The following is a 22,517-nucleotide window of genomic DNA, read 5'->3' on the forward strand; positions in this document are numbered from 1 at the left end:
GGCCTGGGCATCAGGGGGGCTCGGCCAAGCTTGGCTCTGCCATCACAGCTCCTCATGCCCTTGAGCCATAGTGGATAAGCCACTGTAGACGCTTTGCGTCTCCGCACACCCAAAGGGAACATTGGAGATGACTTTAACCACCCTAAAGCCTGGACCAGCGCCCGGATCCAAAGAGGTGCTCCATATATGTTTACTGGATGCTGGAGTAAGGCTTCTGAAGACGACCTCCTACTAAGTGCTCACACCTACCCTCACCCGCTGTCCACTGCCGCCATGGTGAGGTTTCTCGCGCTGCTTGTCTCTGCCCCGTTTCTCAGGAGACCTTTCCTTTCCCAGGCGTCAAATGTACTTACATACAGCAGCTGGAGCTAAAAAGAACTTGTTCCCTTTCAGTAACAGGCAGCTTTGTCCTTTTTTTTTTTTTCAGTTTAATTGTCTCCCTGTGAGGGAGGAGGGGTGGCCTCCTGAGCTCACCCCCCAAGCCTGCCCTGGGGCGGAGGGGCAAGAGCAGATGTTCTGCTGCTCATCTGGAAGGGCATCTTCACACCACTTGGGAGGAAGTCCAGACCCATGAGTGGGGCCCACCAAGCTCCTTCCCACTTTCCCCATCTCCTCTCTCCCACGGCACCCAACGCCCTCACTTGGCTCTGCCTACTTCTGTCCCTGGAACCTGTCTGGTGGCTCCAGGCTTTCCTGGGGGCTCTTTCCGCCTCCAGTGCCCAACCCCCCACCCCCACCCATCCCAACATTTCACCTGGCGCTTTGCCCTCCAGATCGTGCTTTAGGTGTTACCTCTTCTCAGATGCCTCCCTCCCAGGCAGACTCAGTGCTGGGTGACCCAGATCCCCCTTCGAGAAAGGTCTGTCCGCCGGGGCTGGGATGCACAGTTCTTCGAAGCCTCACATCTGGTGCCTGAGCAAGATGGCGGTGGGGCAGGCCCCCTAGTGTCAGCCGATGGGGGCCTGTGATGGGCCGTCTCCTCTCCCCAGCCCGGGGCTGCTTGGCCGAGGCTGCGCTGGGATTGCATTGCCTCGACCCCATCCGGCCCCTCCCACCTCCTTTACACACGTGCCAGCCGACTAAACGTCTCGCACCCCACACTCCATCTCATCATCTTCTGGACCAAGAACCCAAACCCATAATCTTGTCATAATGAAACCGTCTAAAGACATAAAAGCTGAACAAAATCAAAATGACTGCATTAATGCTTCTGGCGAAGCTTGATTTTAAACTAAGTAACCCTTTCCTCTGTCCCCCAAACTTCCCCTCCTCCCTTCTTAGCCTTTTCTTTCAGGAACCTAGTACCACATGGAAATCGACTAACTAAGGAGGCTGGCAGCGGGTACACTCCTGCTGAAACCGGCCAGATCCTGTATTTCCCTGTAAAACCCCCCAGCGCCATCTTGGGGTAGGGGGTAGAGAGGTTCGCAATTTTTGAAGACCTTAGCCTGCAGCAGCCTCTTCCATCCTGCAAAGCAATAAAGCTATTGTTCCTCTTTATCCCGAACTCTGTCTCCCAGGTACATTTTGGCTCCAAAGCACAGAGGTCAGTTTTCAACAATATTCCACATCTCCTTCTGCAGCGCCTCCCCATAAATGAACCTGAAGTCCATCGGGTAGGCTCCCCTTGGCGTGCTCAAGAAATAGAATAAAAAATAAATAAATAAATAAAAATTATTTTGAGAAAGAGAGTGAGAGGGGAGAGAAGAGGGAGAGAGAGAATCTCAAGCAGGCTCCATGCAAAGTGTGGAGCTGGACGTGGGGCTCCATCTCACAACCTTGAGATTGTGACCTGAGCCGAAATCAAGAGTTGGAAATCAAGAGCTTAACCCAGTGCACCACCCAGGAACTCCTGAAAGCATCAACATTTCAAAGCCCCAAGAGATTTTGGAGAGGAAGCACCATTTTTCCCAGCAGATGCTTGCTAAAATGAGGTCTGCAGTGGGTGTAGCCATTCTTTGAGTCTATTAATAAATAAGTTTGTCCCCCAGACAAGACACCTAGGGACACCATCCTGCAGATATGTTCAAAGAAAAGTATTTAAAATCCTCCTACAAGCTGAACACGGACTGGAAACAGGCACTCCCTGGGGAATGAGAGGTCTAGAGAGCAATACATATATATAGTAAGCCTTCTAGCATATACTTCCTTTAATAGACAAGGGACTCTCTGGGGCCATTTCAGGCCCATTTTCCCTAAGTAATCTGCAGCCCGAAAGATGCGGCTTGGGTCCTCTTCCTCAGTCACGGCAGGGGAATCAGGGCAGAGAAAGGAACGTCTCCTCTTTCATCTCTGTCTGCTCGCCTCTCTTTCCGACGCCATGCTTCCTACAGTCAGATCTGCCAGAAGTCTACGGTGCCAAATTAGTGATGATAATACCTGACACATACTCCCTGGCTGCCAGGCCTGTCCTGGGAACTTCCTGTGGGGCATCTGGGGGAACATGGTGCAGGTTACCAGCAGCAGCCCTGAGAGACAAACATCATACCCACACAGAAACGGAAGCTGAAACTAAAGGGGTCAGGTTGCCCAGACCATGTAGGAACATCAAAATCAAGGTTTGAATCCAGATATCTGTGACCCCACAGTCCATCCTCTGGGGCCTCCGGTAAAATCACCCTTGCAAAGAGGGCGCCTGTCTCCTCTGCTGAGGCTGCTCTCTGGAGGTGGTGAGGCCGCCGCGGCCCTGGGCCTGTGCTCTGCTGTGTCAGCAGAGACCCCGCGAATAGAGGTCCTGGACGCCTGTCTCCTATGATTCTCTGAAATATGCTAAGTGCATTAAAAGTTCTGGGACCGATTCCAATGTGTGTGGGGAGTGGTTTCCACATTCACAGGACACCAGCTGGGTGTTCTACAGTGTAGCCCTGTTCTGACGCTCTCTCTCCCTGGAGATGGCATCAGATTCCAGTTGGGGGACTCCGTCCTACAGGACTGCCCCCAGCCCCACGCTTCAGATGCCAATCACAAACCCAGTTTATCACTGCTGCTTCCCACCTCCTGGCTGCAGACCAGAAGTTCTAACAGCCCCTCCCAGGAGTTGGTGAATTTGCTAGAGCGACTTCAGGTGCCAGTCACAATTCCAGGTGGCGATCCATGCTTTTGACCCACTGGCTATAATTCAGAGGTTCTTGCGACTTTCTCCTTTAGGGTCACGAATAATTTGCTAGAACAGCTCACAGAACTCAGGGAACCTTTTACTCACTAGATTGTCAATTTACTGCAAAGGGTATTAGAGGATGAAGAGAGGTTTAAATCAATTAGTAATGCGTGTAAAGTGCACTATAAATATTGGTTCCCTTCTCATCACATAATGCTCTCTGCACAGCCCCAGGGAAAATTCGTAGTGAGTGACAAATAAAGTCTTGAATGGACTTCAGGGCCTCTGGAAGAGGTATTACCATGTTCACCTCCATTTTGCCCTCCAGACATCAGAGGATGACAGCAAGGCCTAAATAATATATCCCCGGCTGCTCTGACTGTATGAAAGTTTGGGCAGGTGCCGGGAGCAAGCATTGGCTCACAGAATTTCCAAGCCTGGATCCTGGAGAGAATGGTGGTCATCCCCAGGGTGGGCCGCTAGAGGGCGCAGCTGTCAGGGCAGCCAGCCCTGTCACAAGGTCAGTTCCTTCAGTTATGTGCTTTTCAAAGGTGGAACAGATGGCCAACTTCTTGGTGACATTTCCATGTCATGTGCAGGCAGAATATCTTTCCAAAATATCTTCCCCTGAGGTCCGAAAGCACTGACTAGTTTCCATATTTTGACGTAGTAATTTAGAGGCAAATTTCCAAAGTATCATTACGGCTTACCAATCATTCTCTGATGGGAAGAGAGGAGGAAGGACTAGGCAGTGGTGGGACGAGGAGCGGGGTGGGAGAGGGGTAAGTTTCATGCGAGCAATAGGTCATTGGAAAGGGAGGAGCAGAGGGAACTGAAGACAAGCCTCAGTACTAGTCCACCTCTCCCTCACTGGGAAAAGAACAACACAGCGAACTTAAAAGGATTCCCATTATCCCACCTGTGGCTGGGTGAAGCATGTCCTCCAGGACAAGGTCCCAGTCTCTGATTTTTAATATATCCATCTTATCCCAAGAAGAAAAGCCTTCCCCCTGGGAGCGAGAGCTCTTTCCTATTTCTCTGTTCGAACCTATGAGCAGTCTGAACAGGGAGACAACACTGCCTCCATTCTGTTGGAAATGGAGCTTTGCAGAGCTTCTCAAGATTGCTCAGCTAATAAATCATAGACTCGGTATAGATCCAGGTCTGTGTGACTCAGCCTGAGCCGTACGGTTGCACAGGTTATGCACTATTCAACTGCGGAAAGGGACATGGACTTAGATGTCTCCCTAGATATGTATATGTATAGTCATAATTTTCCAGAAAATGACAATCACGTGTCTTGAGTGAAGGTACCCTTTTTTCTAATTCATAAAGTGTACCATCTGAGCCCTCAGCAGCCCTAGCATGACTTTAGTCACACCTCTATCTACACAGAAGCGGAGCCAATGGGCTGTTTCAGAAACTCAGAAGATCGCCTTGAGAGCTGCCACTGCTCAACTGGACTCCTTATGCACCATTTTTTTAAAAAAGACTTTATTTATTTATTTGACAGAGAGAGAAAGAGCACAAGCAAGGGAAGGGTCAGGGGGCAGAGGGAGAGGGGAAGCAGACTCCCTGCTGAGTAGGGAGCCTGATGCAGGACTCAATCCCAGGACCCTGGGATCATGACCTGAGCTGAAGGCAGATGCTTAACTGACTGAGCCACCCAGACACATCTGCTCATGCCCTTTTGCTCAGGCTAATTCCAAAGTCTACTGAGAACTTTCTGAATCCTGGCCAGGACTTTGGATAGGGATAGAGACAGGATGTCAGAGGAAGATGTCCTTCAGTGAAGAAGAATTTGCTAATAATACTAATAATGGAAAGAAAAGAATCCTCTATTGACCAAGAAAGGAGCAGAACTACCAGTGGGTTAACAAGGACCATGGATTCTGGAGCCTGTAGACCACATCTGGGCTCCACTGCTTACCAGCTGGCTGAGTCTCAGTTTCCTCCTGTGCAGATGGTGGGTAAGGAGGGCTGCACTTTTCCAGAGATTGTGATAAACATGAAATGATATAATGCACGAGGGGGGTGTGGAATAAGGCCAGGTACCTTCGGGGCTCCGCAGGGGTCAGCCAGCATTATTGCTAGGGGATGTCAGGTCAGCAGTCAGGGATGTGGATCCAGAGAGGCAGCTGGGAATGTGGAAGTCATTGGCCTAGAGCTGAGAACGCCTCTGCAGTCCTGGCTACAGCCCAACTCATTCCACCAAGGCCCATCCGGGCATCCCAACCCTGATCAGAATGGGGAAAGCTGTTGAGAGAGATGAGCCATCCTGGGTGCCAAGCGTCCCTGCCTGGTCCTATTAAGTATGCTAAAAATGCCAGGTCCTGAGTGCTCTTTGCCTAGACCATTTGCAGCAAACAAGCAATCACCCTAGAGGGACGAGATAATGCCTCCCCCTGGAGAGAGAATAGGCTCTCTGTAAGAGCTTAGTGGTCCTCGGTTTTGGGTTTGGTTTTGTTTTGTTTTGTTTTTTTTTTTGAAGACTTTTTCTTTTAATTTTTATTTATTTGACAGACAGAGATCACAAGTAGGCAGAGAGGCAGGCAGAGAGAGAGGAGGAAGCAAGCTCTCTGCGGAGCAGAGAGCCCGATGCGGGGCTTGATCCCAGGACCCTGGGATCATGACCTGAGCCGAAGGCAGAGGCTTTAACCCACTGGGCCACCCAGGCATCCCCTCAGTTTTGATGCAAACCCCCTTCCAGGGCAGCATCGATGTAGGAGACATGGAAAACTAATGCCGATGTGAAGCTCACATGGCTTTCTGTGCCAGGAAGGACCAAGTTCTCTGTCTCTGACCCTGGACTGTCCTGTGTCTAGTGTCCACGAAACAATACTGGGCTAGCTTATCACTTTGGAATTTGGGGGGGGGGGACATCCCAAACCCAGCAGGGGCCTTGGGAGAATTCTGTTTGGGAGGAGGGGCTAGGGGATTTATCATTTAAATATTGTTTTTATTTTTGAAGCTGCCTCTAGCTCTCAAACATATCCAGGGCAGGGAAGGGGAGGAGAACATATTGAAATTCATCCACATGTCTGCCCCGCCCCCACGGAAGTCCTATCTGGCACCAGTACACCTTGGACGGGGCTTTTCTGAGGCAGGTGGGCAGGTGAGTTTGGCTGTGAGGCCCGGCAACCCTGACCACGCCTCTGCTCCATGTCCTAGAAGGTAGCCTGGCTTTGGGGAGGGGGCAGGGAGAGATACAAGCTCTGCTGATCAGCAGTGAACAGCCTCTCCTGCCTCTCAGGGAAGGGGCTAAGGCTGCATGCCTTGAATTTCAAGGGATTTGAAAATTCTCCTGTCACCGATCTTCAGCGTTATTGACGAACAGACGGAGGTAGGGAATTGAAGGCACAAATAACAGGAGTCTCCTGTTTTTCTTTTATTAACCATTCTGTGTGTGTGTGTGTGCCTTGCTGTTAGCCCCCGGGAATCCTCATGGGAAAGAAGATAAAGAACAACATGACCAGGAAATGTCAGAAAGACACACACACACACACAAAACCCACCTTCAGATCTCCTGAGTGATGCTGGTGACATTCAAAGGAGGAGAGAAAGGGATTGACAAAGATTTTCAGAGCATGAAACTGACCTGCTCCTTGTGAGTTGCGTGTAGACAGAAGTCCTGCAGAACTCCCACTTGAGATGCGGGGTGGGAATGAAGAGATGGGTCCTTGTCCTGGGACTCTGGGAGGGCTTCCATGAGGAAGCCAGGCATACCTGTAACCTTTCATGGTGATTATTTCCTTTTCAAAAAGGAAAGGAACAAAAACAAAACCAAAGTTCCCTCCAAGAAAGCTGGTGGACTGATAACACAGAACGAGAGGCGGGGCATTCTCACGCCTGGAACCACTGAATGTCGCCCCGCAGATCTTAAGCGATGGAGGTCCACAGTGACGACACACAGTCCTCTGGTTTTGAAGGGTTTGGAAGGAAGGCCCTCCGGAAGCCTTCGGGGCAAGGCCTTGATCGTGTTTTCTAACCATCCTCATTGTGGGGTATGGGCGGCAAGCTGCCTAGGCTGGGCCAGGAGCCCTCTGGGGCGTACATCACTCAGGACTCTGACTGACCCGTTACTCTGGTGACCAGGCCAGCTTACCAGGCTGGACAGAGGGACGGATGTTTTGGCTCACATAGCCAAATCACCAAATCACCAGAAGGACAGGAAGGCGCCTGGATGGGGGACCACGAGCAGGTACCCATCTGGGACGCCCCCAAGGGCCCATCCTTCTCCATTCTCTCTCAGGCCCTGCTCCGTGATACTGGCAGCCCCTCTTCTCTGCCCCCGCCAAGAGCCCAGCTCCACTGCCAGAGAAGGGTTTTGCCAACTTAAATCCAGAGGCTCCCAGCCTCCCTGGGACCCTGCTGTGTGGGCTCTGACTCAGGGCATTGATGGCACTCCTGGGTTTGGGGCCATTGTCCATAAAGCTGCACAGTGTCTGCAAATTCCTCCCTGCGCACCCTTACCTCACTCCCCATTTCATTTTTCATTTATCCCTTGCAGTGGCTGGACAGATTAACCCACCTCTACCCTGTCCCAAGGCGAGTATAAACAAGCTGCTTCCTGGCATCTGCAGAGAACAATGCCGACCCCCAGACCGTGAGAAGGTCAGATGCCAGAGTCAACCCCCCAGGGCTGCGGGCCCCGGGCTGCGGGCCCCAGCGTCCTGCTACTAACAGTAGCTACAGCCGCCCATCCAGTGCTCCTTCTGCACTGAGGTCTGCCATGAAACTGTCCGGGCTTGTCTTAACACTCCTGCGTAAGGAGCTCATGTTACAGATGGGGCCACTGAGGCACTGCAGGCTTCAGTGACGGGCTCAAGCCCACATAGCTAATAAGTAGTGGGGCTGCCTCCGTGAAACTGTCCGGGCTTGTCTTAACACTCCTGCGTAAGGAGCTCATGTTACAGATGGGGCCACTGAGGCACTGCAGGCTTCAGTGACGGGCTCAAGCCCACATAGCTAGTAAATAGTGGGGCTGCCTCCCAGTTCGGCCAGTCTGACTCGAGGGGGCTGGTGCTGCCCCCTGAGAGCAGGGGACTTCGATTCCTTGATTCCAGTTATCATGGTGGAGAGGGAACGGATGCATGGCAGGGAGGTGACATCCCCTCTGCAACATTATTTCATCCTTGAAGCCTGACAACAATAATAATAGTAATTATAATAATAATTAAAATTATAAATTATAAAATATATAAAATTTTATAAAATTATAAGATTATTATAAAATAATAAAAAAATAAATAAAATAATAAAATCATAGTAAATAATAATCATAGTAACCTGTCCCACAAGGTTATTGTGAAGTGAAATGGGATAGTGCACACAAAGTGCTTCGCACAGAGCCTAGTGCTTGACAAGAGGCACCTGTGAGCTCTGAGTCCCTGCTATTTATTTGCTGTGACCACCGGAAATGCTTGTCACATGTCACCTATGACGCAGACACAGCAAGAATCCCGCTGGTCTTTAAGATCTGTTGATTCAGCCTCCTGTTCAGCTCAGGAATCGCGGTGTCTTTTTCATGGTGACAACATTCTGAATGTTGTCAATGAACAATGACCTTTGAATTCGTCCCTGCTTTCCATAGGGGAGGCAGGAGCAGGGAGAGGGACGGTGCCTGGGGCCATCGGCCTTGCAGGTGGAATCCAACCCCATTGCTTCCTGGTGTGTGGTTTTAGGCAGACCACTTAACCTCTCCAAGCCTCCTGTGATTTCCTGTATATAACGTGGGCAGGCGAACCCCCACCCCTCACGTAGAGGGGAAAATACAATGAGAATGTGTATTCAAAACTTTGGGTGGCAGACTTTATCCTCGAAGTGATCACACGATAGCAAGACTGCTGGCGCCCACGCTCTTCTAGAACCTGCCATTTCCACTGGAAGGGAGGAGAGCTGCCCTTCCGTGCCCTTCCTTCTTGAACGCCAGCAGGTCCCTGAACTGCCGGGATGAACAGCTGAGGCGGAAGACGCTCTCGGTGACTCCGGAGCCCGGGTCAGACGGCAATCCGTCCTCTGCCTGCTCACTACCCAGCCACCATGCACCTTTGACACCCTGGGCCGCTGCGTCCGAGGTCCAGAAACCCTGCCGCTGCCCGCTGGAGACACCACAAAAAAGGGAGACACCTCAGGACTCCCCACTGTTGTCACCCCGCCTTTGAGCCCCAACTGAGCCAAGCAGAGATGACCTGCCCCCACCAAGTCCTGCCCAAATTGCAGTTTGAGCCCAATAAATGGTGATACTATGCTGCTAAGTTTTGGGGTAACTGTTAGGGCCATAGAGACTAAAACACCCAGGATCGTTCATTCTGTCCCTTTCACTAGTGCGGACTCGGCAGCCCTAGTTCTCTATCTGTAAAACAGCACTGACTGGGTCACATTCCTGCCTAAGCATACCTTGCTGGCTCCCAGCATCCTGTGGTCATCGGACAGAGGCCCCAGTCCTGGGCGTAGCAGCTCAGGGACTGAGAAGACCGCCCAGCCTCAACTCCGCCTGCCGCCAACCGAGCAGAGCCCTGTGGCCCAGCACGCCCGGCCTCCGTGCCTCAGCCCCATCCCCTTCCCTCAGCCTTGCACGTTCAACTCACAACTCATCTGCTCTCCTATTTCCTTCTCCTTTGACCCCAGAACAACCCGTAGGACCCATGGGGTTGGCACTGTGCTGTGGTCCCTCCCAGTGTCCTCACCCACACTGTGAGCCAGGGGTGCCACCAGTGGGCACCAAACGTGTGCAACTGACGTCTTAATCGTCTTTGCCGACTTCATTGAGTGCGGTAAGAGTGAGCCGAGCGGGTGTGTGTTTGGGTGTCATAGTCAAGCGTGTTGCTCAGTGTGAGTTGTTTGCATCGCGAGTTAATTGTGATGCTGTGGACGGGCTTCACATACCAAGAACGAGTATGGGCTCTACCACACTGTGGTGGGGGTGGGGGCGTTTCTCCAACCCCGGGTCTCTGACACAGAAGGGACACGAATTTGCCACCGGCTCCGTTATCCCTGGGGAAAGGTCCCCCTGCCCATTGCCATCTGCCGTCTCGCAGCCATGGCCATTCTCCTGTCAGCCCTGCTGTAAGGTTTGGAGGCTGGCAGAAGAGTCCCCATATCCCACTGTGATCTCATGGTACCGGCTCTGCCCCTGGGAAAAAGGCCAGCCCCGGAGTCTGGAGGGACGGCTTTTTGAGATCTCTTGGCTCCTTAGATGCACAAGTCAGACACGAAGCTCTGCTCAGCTGACTGCCGGACAGACCCACACCAGGCCATGGCTTCTCAGTTTCCTGATACCCAGGCAGGGCAGGCTGTGGAGCTCTGAAAGGACCCGATCCCCAGATGGCACTGGCACAGAGGGCCCGCTCTGCCCAATGAGCTACAAGAGGGCTTCGGGGAAGGCTGGCTCTAAGCTGACTCTGTTGGCATTTCCCTGCGACCTTGGGAAAGTGCCCCCTGTTTTCTGCCTGGTTTCTCCCAGCTGTGTAGAAAGGAATCGTGATGTGATGGCTGTTCCTAGGCTGTGTTGCCGGCATAAAAGACACACCCATGCTCTTTAGAAGGAAGGCGTTCTACACGGGGGCAGGATGCTACTCCCTAGAAACTTGACGTTTATCGCCACTTGCCAAATGCCCAGAATCACTGTACAGAAAACAGTCGTGGGGGGGGGTGTGGTGGCAGTTCAGTCATTTCCAGAAGCCCTGACATCTTCCCCTCTAGCACACTGAGGCTGGTCCCCACTGAGAGGCACCGAGGGCTTGAGACGTTGCTGGCTTTGCATTTCTGTGAGTTTCTTGCCTGTTACTGACAGACGTCAGTTGCACACGCTTGGCAAGCTGTCATACATGCCCGAGTCTGAGTCCACGGATGCTGAGGGACAGTGTGTGACAGAGCGCAGAAATGGGCAAGAGGGGTTTGATTGGTCAGGATATAAACTGTTGACATCTAAATAAAGCAACTTTAAAAAAAATAAATAAAGCTACTTATGGTTACCGCCTCCGATGACCTCCCTTTCAAGGAACATTAGATGGAGAAGATAAGCAGATGGGAGAGAAGGGGGGCAGAGACCAGCGCTGGCTCTTGTGGGGCCCCTCTAGGGGGCTCTCAGTGGGACAGGATGGCAGGTGGCCCCTGCTGGTGGTGGCGTGGCTCTCAGAGCTCGCATGAGGGGACACAACTTGGTCTGGGCTCTCAAAGTGTCCCAACTGTGAGACTACCTTATACCAACTTCGGTAGTGACTTGTCTCCTCCTACGTTGGGGCTGGGGACTCCGGCCAAAATCTTTCCAAAAGCTGAGGATGGCGGGGTCTTGATATGTTTGTCCAGGGACCCTGGTGTCCACGCCCTGACACGGATGGACCAGGAGCCCATTGTTTCCTGTACTTTTCTTCTGCTCTTTGGCCTAAACAGGAGGGCTGCATGATTTTGTGAGAGAACGGTGACTATTCATCGCCCAAACCTCAGTTCAGAGCCATGCGGGCACTTACGTGGGTCCAGTGTGGACCGTGGGTCATTTGGTCGCTTGCCCTAATCTGCCTGACCCTGCTTTCCTGAATAGGAGCACAGAGAAGCCTGTAAAGTGCTTGGCACACAATAGGTGGCCCGTTCCCTCAGGGCCTTCATCTCCAGAGCAATCTGTACCCTCTGGTGTCCCAGGATCTGAAATGCGTCGGGTACGTCACAAATTTTCCTTAGTCAACTGACAAGTGAGTCATGAATGGGTGTTCTGTTTACAGGCTGTCCTAAAGCTAAATATTTGTAAAAATCTGCTCGACACTCTGCAAAAGGAAGTGCCAAGGACGAGGGAGGGATCGAGGCCATCAACGTCACCGAACAAAGTCATCCTGGGGCTCGCTCTCAGTTGATTGTGCCAGGAAAATGTGTTCTTCTCCAGGTCAGAAGGTAGAACGTTGGACGGAAAATCAGCCCCTCAGTCAGAGTCCGAGGATTTCTGGATAGAAAACAGGGCTGGCCAAGCCAGGCTGGGGCCTGAGCCATCAGCTGGGGCCATGGCACGATCAAGTCCTTGCCATTCCAAAGTCACCATGATATTAATCACCAATTTGGGCTTGGACAGGCAAGTGGAAAGGCTTCGATGCACTGGGGGCAATCAGAGACAGCCCTTGGGCAAGCCTGACGTACAGTGCAAGTTTTGGCCTCTTTCTTAGAAGAAAATCTAAACCTCTCCTTCGTGTCCCCCTGCACTCAGCATTCCCTTGACTGCTGGGGGAGTGCTGTGGGGAAGCTGGGTGTTAGCAAAGGAGCACACCCCAGATTTCAACAAATCCCCCCCTTCCATACAAAGATGCAGCCACCAGAGATAAGAAAGATCTATCTATGTTGGCAGAGAAATCTGCCTATGATCTCTTGTTGAGCGAGAAAAGCAAGTGGGATGAAATAGTACGATCTTAATATTCACACCGATCTATAACCCCCTCCCTGTGGCTGTAGGAGGTAATGGGAGCTCGTGGGGTTTGGAGGGGGAGGGACTTCTGTTTTGTACTCTTCTACATGACCTGTTTTCATAACAACTGTGCGTTACTTGCGTAATTTTTAAGTAAGCTTTCACTTAAGTTTCTTCTTTCAGTTTCCCTGAGGACAGTCACTGAACACATGTAGTAAGCAGCCTGGGATAACTCACATTTGGCTCAAATTTTAATGAGCATCTTCTGGATTCCAGATGGAGGAGCTGACAGACGGCCACGCCACCGGAGGCCAGGGCCAGACCGGAGGCCACGATGCTTGGTGCACTCATCTGTGGAGGGCCCCCTGTGTGCAGGCACATTCCATCTCTTCTCTTCTTAAATCCATAGGGTTGACTCATTCAGTCAGCAATTACTCGAGCACCTACAATGTGCCATGATGCATGCTAGGACCCTGATTCACATTAGTGAAGAAACAGATATAGTACCTGCTAAGTTTGGAGAACATCAGCAACTTTCCTAAGATGACTCAGCTAATAATTGAAGAAGGGTGATTATTTTATTTTATTTTTTATTTTTTGGAAGATTTTATGTTTTATTTTTTATTTATTGTGTTATGTTAGTTACCATACATCATTAGTTGTTTTTTTTTTTTAAGGTCTTATTTATTATTTATTTGACACAGAGAGAGAGATCACGAGGAGGCAGAGAGGCAGGCACAGAGAGAGGGAGGGAAGCAGGCTCCCTGCTGAGCAGAGAGCCCGATGTGGGGCTCGATCCCAGGACCCTGAAATCATGACCTGAGCTGAAGGCAGAGGCCCAACCCACTGAGCCACCCTGGTGCCCCCATCATTAGTTTTTGATGCCATGTTCCAAGATTCACTGTTTATGTATAATACCCAGTTCTCCATGTAATACATGCCCTCCATAATTCCCACCACCAGGCTCACCCAACCCCCATTCCCCACCCCCCTCCCCTACAAAACCCTCAGTTTGTTTCTCAGAGTCCACAGTCTCTCATGGTTCATCTCCCCCTCTGATTTCCCCAACTCACTTCTCTTCTCCATCTCCCCATCTCCTCCATGATATTTGTTATGCTCCACAAATAAGTGAAACCATATGATAATTGACTCTCTGCTTGACTTATTTCACTCAGCATAATCTCCTCCAGTCCTGTCCATGTTGATATAAAAGTTGGGTATTCATCCATTCTGATGGAGGCATAATACTCCATAGTGTATATGGACAATATTTTCTTTAACCATTCATCCATTGAAGGACATCTTGGTTTTTTCCACAGTTTGGTAACTGTGGCCATTGCTGCTATGAACATTGGGGTACAGATGGTCCTTCTTTTCACTACATCTATATCTTTGGGGTAAATACCCAGTAGTGCAACTGCAGGGTCATAGGGTAGCTCTGTTTTTAATTTCTTAAGGAATCTTCACACTGTTTTCCAAAGTGGCTGTACCAACTTGCATTCCCACCAATAGTGTGAGAGGCTTCCCCCTTTTTGCACATCCTCTCCAACACTTGTTGTTTACTGTCTTGTTAAACTTTGAAATTCTAACTGGTGTAAGGTGATATCTCAGTGTGGTTCTGATTTGAATTTCCCTGATGGCTAATGATGATGAACATTTTTTCATGTGTCTGTTAGCCATTTGTATGTCTCCATTGGAGAAGTATCTGTTCATGTCTTCTGGAGGGATGATTATTTTAGACCCTGGCAATCTGGAACACCTCCCTGAAGGAAAACAGCATTTGAGCCTCACCTTAAAGAGGGAACGAGATTTGGACAGACAAGAAGATACTCCGGGGGCAAAGGACTGGCGGTGGGCGGGGGGGCAGGGGCCAGTACAGAAATGCAGAGAGCAGATTTGGGCCATAGTGGTGATTCTGGAGTAACTGGAGGCCAGGGTAGAAGGGGAACTGGAGAGATACCAGCCCCAGGAGCAGGTCAAAGTCATGGTATAGGGTGTGAATGACCTATTAGCAGCTTCAACTTTATCCCGGGGGTCATATTGGGGAATAATGTTGTTGTTGTCTCCGTTGAAGGGTGATGTGATCCGACAAGCTTTAGGAGGTTGGAAGGGAACCGTGTGGCCCAGAGTCTTTGAGCCAGTCTGCAGGGCTTTGGATCCCTGTCCTACCACTCACAAGCTCTAGAATGTGGGGTAAGAGACTTGACTTGCCTGTCTCTTGGGTTCTCCTACAGTAGCATGGGGATGAGCTAAGGGTGCTAGCCTGAGAGTGACTGGAAGAATTCAATGTCCTAATTTATTACTCTTGTTTCTCTGGCATCCAGGTCAAGGACGGAGTGGGTGAGATGCGAGGCAGAAGGTGACTGCAACTGGCTGAGTGAGAGACGAGGTCTCACACAAAATCTGTGACGATGGAGACACAAAGTGTGGAAACAAGATGCAAGGTGAGTGGACAGGACAGGTAAATGACTGACCAAAGGAGGGGGGCAGGGAGGAACCCAGGGTGACTTTGGCTCCTAGCGGAGGGGACAGATGGTTGGGGCCGCCAGCAGGGCAGTGACTGTGGCAGAGAAAGCCCCAGGGTGTGGCTGGGCCATGTTTCAGGGAACTGGGAAGCCACACATGGAGGTCATCAGGTACAATCAAGGAGTCTGTTTGAATAGAAAACCGAGGCCCTTCTGTTTATACTCAGCATTTCTGGACCATGAATTCTGAGGTCTCGGGACATGGCTGAGGAAAAACAAGACGGGGCCCTGGCCCCAGAGCGGGCCCTGTGAGAGCGTATACCTCAGTCCCCCTCCCCCACCCTTGAGTGGCTGGTGGGCACACTCTGTGTGAACAGGGTCACGTCGCTCTAGCTGCAGTCTGTGTCTCAAACAGACCAGAGGCTTTGGTCCAGCCTCTATGTCCAGCACAGGCCTTCTGCTGGAAATACCACATTAAAAAAAAAAGCCTCAAAAATGTCTTTTCTTAATAAGCCATTTGCCTACCAATTTTCTCCAGAACTATTAAAAACAAATATAAGCAAGCAAACCATTAAAAATTAAAACTCCAGAAATTTGGAGGCCATAGGACGGTACATGGAGAGAACCGAGGGAGTAGGGACAAGCCGGCCTGTTTCCTCATCTGAGACTCAGGTGAAGACTTCGGGTCACAAGAACCCTGGAGGTTGCAGAGGCCACGATGTCCAGTCAAAAGCCAGCTCGGCGAATGTTCAGTCCACTGTCCCTCACGCAGTCGGAGCGGGGAGAGCAATCAGGACTCGAAGTTATGTGCTCTTACTTCCCAATGGGGCTACAAGGATTCCCGTTCTTTTACTCCAAACTACCCGACAACACAGTCTGTGAGCCTTACATTCTGTTTGCACATTGAGACCCTGGGAAGTCATCCCTGGACGGAACTCCACACCGGGTGGGGAGGGCCTTGTCCGGACACCGTAAGGGAAGAAAGAGTTAGGGGGTGACAGGCTGGTCAAGAGAGCTCAGGCCACCTGGACACGGGGTTGGATGTCTGCCTCCCAGGAGCACATGGCCATGCTCCCTAAGAGGGACAGAAACAATCCAACAGTAACATCGTGTGGCGATAGAAAGCTCTTTCTTCCACCACCACTGACCTAAATCCTGATTATGTTGAGTCTAGGAATCTTAAAAGTCACTGTTACCCCTGTCGCTCCCATGTTCACCAGGGGTGGGAGTGAAGCGAGGCACCCCTTTGAGAGGCATGAGCAGAGGATGTGCCGGGCATCTCCCCCTCCCCAGCTCATGCTCTTCTTGGGAGGGGGCTTCTGGTGGGAACTCTCGCAGCATTTATCCCGTGCTCCTGCTTCCACAGTGGATGCCCCCCTCAGTGTCACCAGCCCGTCACATGCCTCCTTTCCCCCACAGCCCTCACTCTTCCTGCGACCCCAAAACCCCAAGAAGGCAGACCCCACCCCCACGTCCACCGTGGGGCTCAGAGACACATCTGACTCCAGCCGAGTCTCAGCTCTGGGTTGATTCCCCTGAAGCACAGTGGCCCCTGGCAGGTTCCTGAAGCCGGAACCGAAGCAGAGGACGCTCTGATGCAATCGAAGTAGCGCCCTCTCCGGGGTCCAGCCTCCCTGCGTCTACCCTTTCCTCATCAGTCTGCAGGAGCTGGGAGTGGGCGGGCGGCAAGCTCCAGGGGTCTGGATGACTCATTTCCTTCTGAGAATCAAGACCGGGTGTTGGTGGAAGCAGGAGGCCTGGGGAGGGGGGGGGGGGACACTGGATGCCTCTAGAAGCAGAACGGCGAGCGAGGCTGCTTCCAAGCCACGAGAGGACATTAAACTCAACAAGCATGTACGTTTTGGGGGAAAGAAAGGAGCAAGCATGAGAGAAGAGCCATTTTATCCCTTTATTATATACAATATTAAGGCACAGGTTTAAGCAGCAAAGAATAGGAAAATCTTTGGCTGACCAACAGAAACCACATTGGCCGTGGGGGGCACTCTGCGTTCTTGGACATCACACCCCCCCAACTCGGCACAGAGACCCACGTGGCCGTGCAGCTCTGCAGACACCCTTCCGTGGGACGAAGATGCCGAAAGGTCATGCCAGAGTCCACGAGCGGGAACACAGCACGCTGCCCCCAATCACGGCGACGACACAGTGCGGGCAGGGAGCACGGGCGCCCGAGGGCTGTCCGAGAGGTGGCTGAGGTCCCTGCCTGCGCCTGCCCTGGGTTCCCAGGCGCTCGCAGCGATCCCATACGCGCCCCGTGGGGGAGGTGCCACCACGGCCCCCCCCACAGCAGGAGGAAAACACCTCCATTCCAAGAACACCACCGCAGACAAAGTTGCTTATGTTCTGTTTTGTAATAAATCCTTGCAGGTGTCTCTACGCGACCAGATTCCGAGGCAAAGTCACACGTACACACACCACCGAGCATCGGCGCTTTGAGAGCTGATACGAGAAAATGCAGTGAATGTACCTCACGGTATTGAGAAGAGTATTTTAATTCTGTGAAGAAGCACTTTTATGACAACGCTACACCTCGGTCACCGCAGTACACGATAAGAACATGCGCTTAAATATTACAAGGCTTTACGGAGCTCCTGCCGGAGCGCTCCACTAAGGACTACGGCCCCCACCCGCGTGTATGCAGAGGCGCGAACACATACAAGGCATGGCAAGAGAAGAGATTTTCAAAAGCGAACCCACTAGAAGTTACACGTACTGATGCCTATTGTCCTCCTTGGAAGGGGTCACTTTGAGAGGCTCTACGAGTCCAAAGACCGATTCCAAAGAATGTTTTTGGGATTTTTCTTTTTTGAAAGGTAAAAATGGTATGACCTTCATCACCCACTGTTATTTGTTCAACTGGGATGATTTCCAAACTTAGATCCATCCTCAAAGGAGGAAGATTTCTCATTGATAAGGATAATCAAGGCCAGGCCAGGCCCTAGAGGCCATTCTCACAGAGGCATGGGCAAACTGTTTCTCCTGGGGACAGCCATCAGCACAGAGTCTCCCAAAGGGTCACCGTTTAAGGGGTGAGATGAAATACATGGATATTCCGGATATCAAGCAAGGAAACCCGACACACAACCTTGCAGTCATGCCTCATACGTATGCACGGACATACACACATGTCTTTATAAATCATTAAATTACTAAACAAGAAAAGGATATCCTACTTAAAAAGAGGAGAGAAAAACTTGCTTCTTCGTTCCAGAAGAAATCCATTTACTGAAATGCTGACCTTTTACATGTTCCCAACTGTCAGCTTCTGGAAGCTTCTTAATGACTCCACCCATCTCCCCGTGGAGCCAGACCTCAGCGGCAAGCTGATTAAACAGTCCTCTCATTGGAGGAAGACATTTTAAACACATCGATTAATTAGCAGAAAGAAGAGAAGAAAAGCCACATTTATAAAGCATCTGCCAGGGCTGCCTCGGGCGAAGCCAGCATCGGGCTGGATGCCCTCTGGCTACGGGACGGCCTTACCGGTTAAGGATACCCACGGGCTCCCACTCAGCATGGCCACGGGACCCTTTGTTCAGGAGGGCAAGTTTACCGCAGCTCACAGCACACTCCCCGAACTCCAGGGCAGACTGCAGCAGGACTTTGGTTTTGGAAAATGGGTGGAGTTCCCTGCCTCGAAACCTTTTAAAACCCCGATCCATTCTTCATGGCCTCCTGGGAACGTGGCCTCCCCAGACGTCTCTGCGACTCTCGAGGCTGCTGGGGACCCAGTTTGTCTTCTCATCAGCCTGTGGCATCAGAAGAACACCGGGGGCTGAGGACGACCCGGGAGGGGGGAGAAGGGGAGTGATGGCCAGCTCGTCTGCAGCAGCCATCGTGACAGCCTCTCCCCTGAGCGACAGACCCTTGCGGTCTCTGTTCCAAGATCAGAATTCATAAGGAGCCGCTATCTGGTTATCGGACCCCAGCCCTGTGCCGTCAAACCCAGGATGTGCTCCTAAGAGCTGGCCCCACAGGATGGAAGAGAGAAGGGCCCCACCGCTCTGGGCGCTCCAGCCAATGCCCTGTGAGGGATGAGGCAGCCCTGTCCTGCAGGCCTGCCTAGAAGGGGCCCGAGAGCACACGGGCACTGGCCACTGGCCTCTGGCAGGCCGCAGAGAAGCCAAGAGAAGAAACAGCTAAGACAAGGTTCGGCACCTGCTTTGCGACGATCTTCCGGAATCCAGCGGATCCCTTCCATATGATACCCCGGTCAACACGCGGAAACTGCCAGGAGACCCGTTCCGGGAGGAAGCCAAGTGCCCCCGGCAGGTCTTCACATGAAGCAAAGCCTTTACCCTTCACACCAAGATGGGACTCGAGGGGTCCGTAGACACCACAGAATCCTGCCATCCAGGCCTCTGGGCAGTGCACAGGGGTTTTTTTTTCAGTGGATTTTGCGGCCCTGCGTATGATGGAACACGGAGACTTCCATCTGTACCTCGTGTTTATGGGCAGTTCTAGGAGTTCTGGGCTCAAGTCCTCCTCCTAGGTTCCCGAGAGGTGTGGCAGCTGGGTGCGTGTGCGTGCACGTGCGTGCGTGTGCGCTCTGCACATCACAGCTGGGGCCAAACCCGGCTGAGACATGGCATGAAAGATGGCTGTGACCCGTGTCGGTGGCAGTCCAGCCTGTGATGGGGGCACAGCTCCCCTCTTCTCAGGCCCTTGGTTCAGATGCCACTGCTGTGAGCCTTTGGGGAGGGACTGAACCTCCCTGAGCCCCCGTTTCCTCGTCTGTGAAATAAGGTTAAAGCAGCCCTTACTCTCCAGGCGGCTCGAGGACTCAAGAAAAGATGCTCACCACCCTGCTTGCCTACAGCCAGCACCAACTGGTAGCTCTTTTTCGGCAAATCAAATGAGATAAAGGATTGTAAAGGGCCCAGAACGCAGAGCAGGTGCTCAGTGTTTGTGATCCCTTGCTCCTATGGGCAAACGAGGCTTCCAGAAAGCTTCGAACATGAAAAGCATCGGGGGCTGGGGGAGGGGGCTGGCGTGGCAGGAAATCTCCCAGAAAAGAACACATCTGAAAGCTAGAGATACCTTTTCTTACGGGAGAGACTTAGCAAGTCAGAAGAAAAAAAGAGTTCTGAGGATCACAGCAAAGCTGAAGAAGCGACCAAGGCCAGCCCCCAGGCCTGGAGGCAAAGGGTGTGCCGCAGCAGAGAGACAAGGCTTAGGGAACACCAGGCTGTGGCTCCCACTTTTACCCACTTCTAGGAGAGACCGCCTATGTTTGAGGTGGCCCGGGTGTGGGCCGTGGGGCCTGGCCGAGGAGACTTGCCCTCCTGCCTCTAGACACTTGCATTCGTTCCTGGTCCATTCATGATATTAATTAAGGAGTCAAAACATCCTTAAGAGAAAGCGTCCCCATCGCCTAAACCTCACCACCTGTAAAAAATGATGGGAAGCAGAGACTGGGGTCTCCCTCCCCATCCCCACAACCGTCCACACTCACACAGCCCCAGCACAAGGCAGGCAGCCTGGCCGCCAGAACCACTGCAGCTTCCCGGGCCTGATGGGAGCAGAGGAGGCCGAGACCACACAGAGCTCAGTACCCCCACAGAGCCAGGCTTGGGAAGAGGCAGTCCTGCTCACTGTCATGCCACACCTGCTCTGGCCACGGCCACGGCCGTCTTCCTCCCCGCTCTGGTTTACGCTGCAGCCCTCCCTCCACCACTTCCCTCTGGGGAGGCTACAGCTCCCCCTCCTGACACCCCCAAGACCAACTCTAAAATAAGCCTCCCAAGCAAAATTCCCGGAGGAGTGTTGTGTCCAGGGCTCCACATAGGTGGGACTTGAGAAAGTCTCAACCCAGGTCTTTTTTTCCTTTAGGAAAGGGCTTGGGATGAGAAGGGTCCAGCTGACCTGGAGAGAGGAAAGTATCCCCAAGAATGTCTGCCAGCCTGGCTAGCGTCTCCTCTCCCCTGATCTAGCACCCTTCAGATTCGTAAAGAAAGCCAGTGTCTGAGGCGTCAGGGGCCCCCGACCCCCTTCACTCCTGGCTCTTTGACATGATGCTCTGTCCTACTTTAGTCAGCTTGCCCCACACCGAATCCTCGCAACCTGTGACTATATATATACTGGCCCATTAGGTCACAAAGCCAGTTCGTGGCACAGAAACACTGACATGCTAACATGGAGATCTACGCGGTTGTCCACGGCACACAGAGGAGTGCGAGGGGGTGGGGAGTGAGGTGAACAGGCTTGGACTATAGGCAGTCATGCAAGCTGTCCCAAGTGTCATTCATTTCCTGGAGGGCAGTCCTGAAAGTCCCATTAGCCCAACAGAGCAACGGGGCAAAAGGACAGAGCTCTGTGCAAGATGTGAGACAGAAGAGCCAGGGCCACGATCTGAACGCAGGATGTCACAGTGACCGTGGCATCTTCTGCCTCACCGGCACTCACCTCATTCCCCGTCGCACTGAGCCCCGTGACTCCAAGGGGGAGGAGGCGGCCAGGCCTCCAGCACACGGCTCTGTCCCACTGGTCACTACAAAGCAGAAATCCGATTCTGCTCTAACAAATCCCAGACCTGAGGAATCCCGCCGTGTTGTAGTAACAAGGAAAGGAAGTGAAAGCAAAGAAGAATAAAATGAAAGAATGAAGCAGAGGAAGAGATGAAACTGAGAGCAGTTAGGGAATTTGAGCACCAAGATCAGAACACTCCCTTCCTGCTTCGGGTTTTTCCTGCTGAATCTGGAAAATCTAAGAAGCCCCACCGTCTCCTCAAAATCCAAACCAAGCAGGGAGTTGGGTGAGAACCTCCTTCTAAGTGTCCATCACGCGGACACGGCTTCTCGCTGCCAACCCCACACACATTCACAGGAAACCCCGATGGCACAGGTGACATGACAGGATGCCGAGAGAGGCTCTCGGAGATTTCTAGGAGGTTCTTCTTTAAAAAAAAATAATGATCCCCAAAATAAACATGCTAAGAGGCAAGGAGAAGGGGGGGGGTATTTCACGGAAGATCCACGTTCAGGTTTATGTGTTTATAGCCAGAGGGCAGGTGTACACAGACCCTCCCCAAGAGATACATTTTCTACACAGTGAGAATCCCACTTCCTGCGATGTCTCGGTTTCCAAGCCTACATGCGTCTTCTCCTCCACCGTAAGTGACGCGAATCCATAGCATGCTCGTCTTCAGTCATGTAGGTCTCCTGATTTTCTTTTTAAACGTTTATAAAAAGCGTTCTTACTAATTTAAGATCTTCATCAGTTCACATCCTTCCTGATTTTCCATCCACGACTTTCTCAATCTTTCTTCTGCCTCTCGGCGCCCTCCTCGTTTGTCAAGAGCCCCTCCAAGAAGGAGCAGGACACCGACGTTAGATGAGAACCTCCATCATCTCCCCGTCAGGGAACTCGGGCTTGTGGAGCAAGCTGCTGACGCGGCCTTTGTGGTCAGGGGACTTCCCGTGGCCCAGAGGGTTCTCTGCCAAACAGAAGGGGACATCAGCAGCCCGTCCCACAGAAGAGCATGGGGCCAACCAGCTCTCTCTCCCAGGGAACCACTTCCAACCCCAGCGCTCACCACCAGCCTCAGCAA

General features: G+C 52.0%; 1 protein-coding gene across 12 annotated transcripts in view; it reads right to left on the reverse strand.

Moving 5' to 3' along the window:
- Nucleotides 1-16,845: 16,845 nt before the first annotated feature.
- Nucleotides 16,846-22,517, reverse strand: part of AMOTL1 (angiomotin like 1) — a 152,290-nt gene continuing 146,618 nt past the window's right edge. For all 12 annotated transcript variants that reach the window (XM_004754517.3, XM_045087176.1, XM_045087179.1 and 9 more), the window contains one exon: nt 16,846-22,403. In XM_004754517.3, the coding sequence (XP_004754574.2) occupies nt 22,297-22,403 (107 nt within the window). In that variant the 3' untranslated portion in view covers nt 16,846-22,296. The remainder of the gene's footprint in view (nt 22,404-22,517) is intronic.

Source organism: Mustela putorius, unplaced genomic scaffold (genome assembly GCF_011764305.1).
Source record: "Mustela putorius furo isolate JIRA1106 unplaced genomic scaffold, ASM1176430v1.1 tig00001069_pilon_pilon_pilon, whole genome shotgun sequence".
NCBI lineage: Eukaryota > Metazoa > Chordata > Mammalia > Carnivora > Mustelidae > Mustela > Mustela putorius.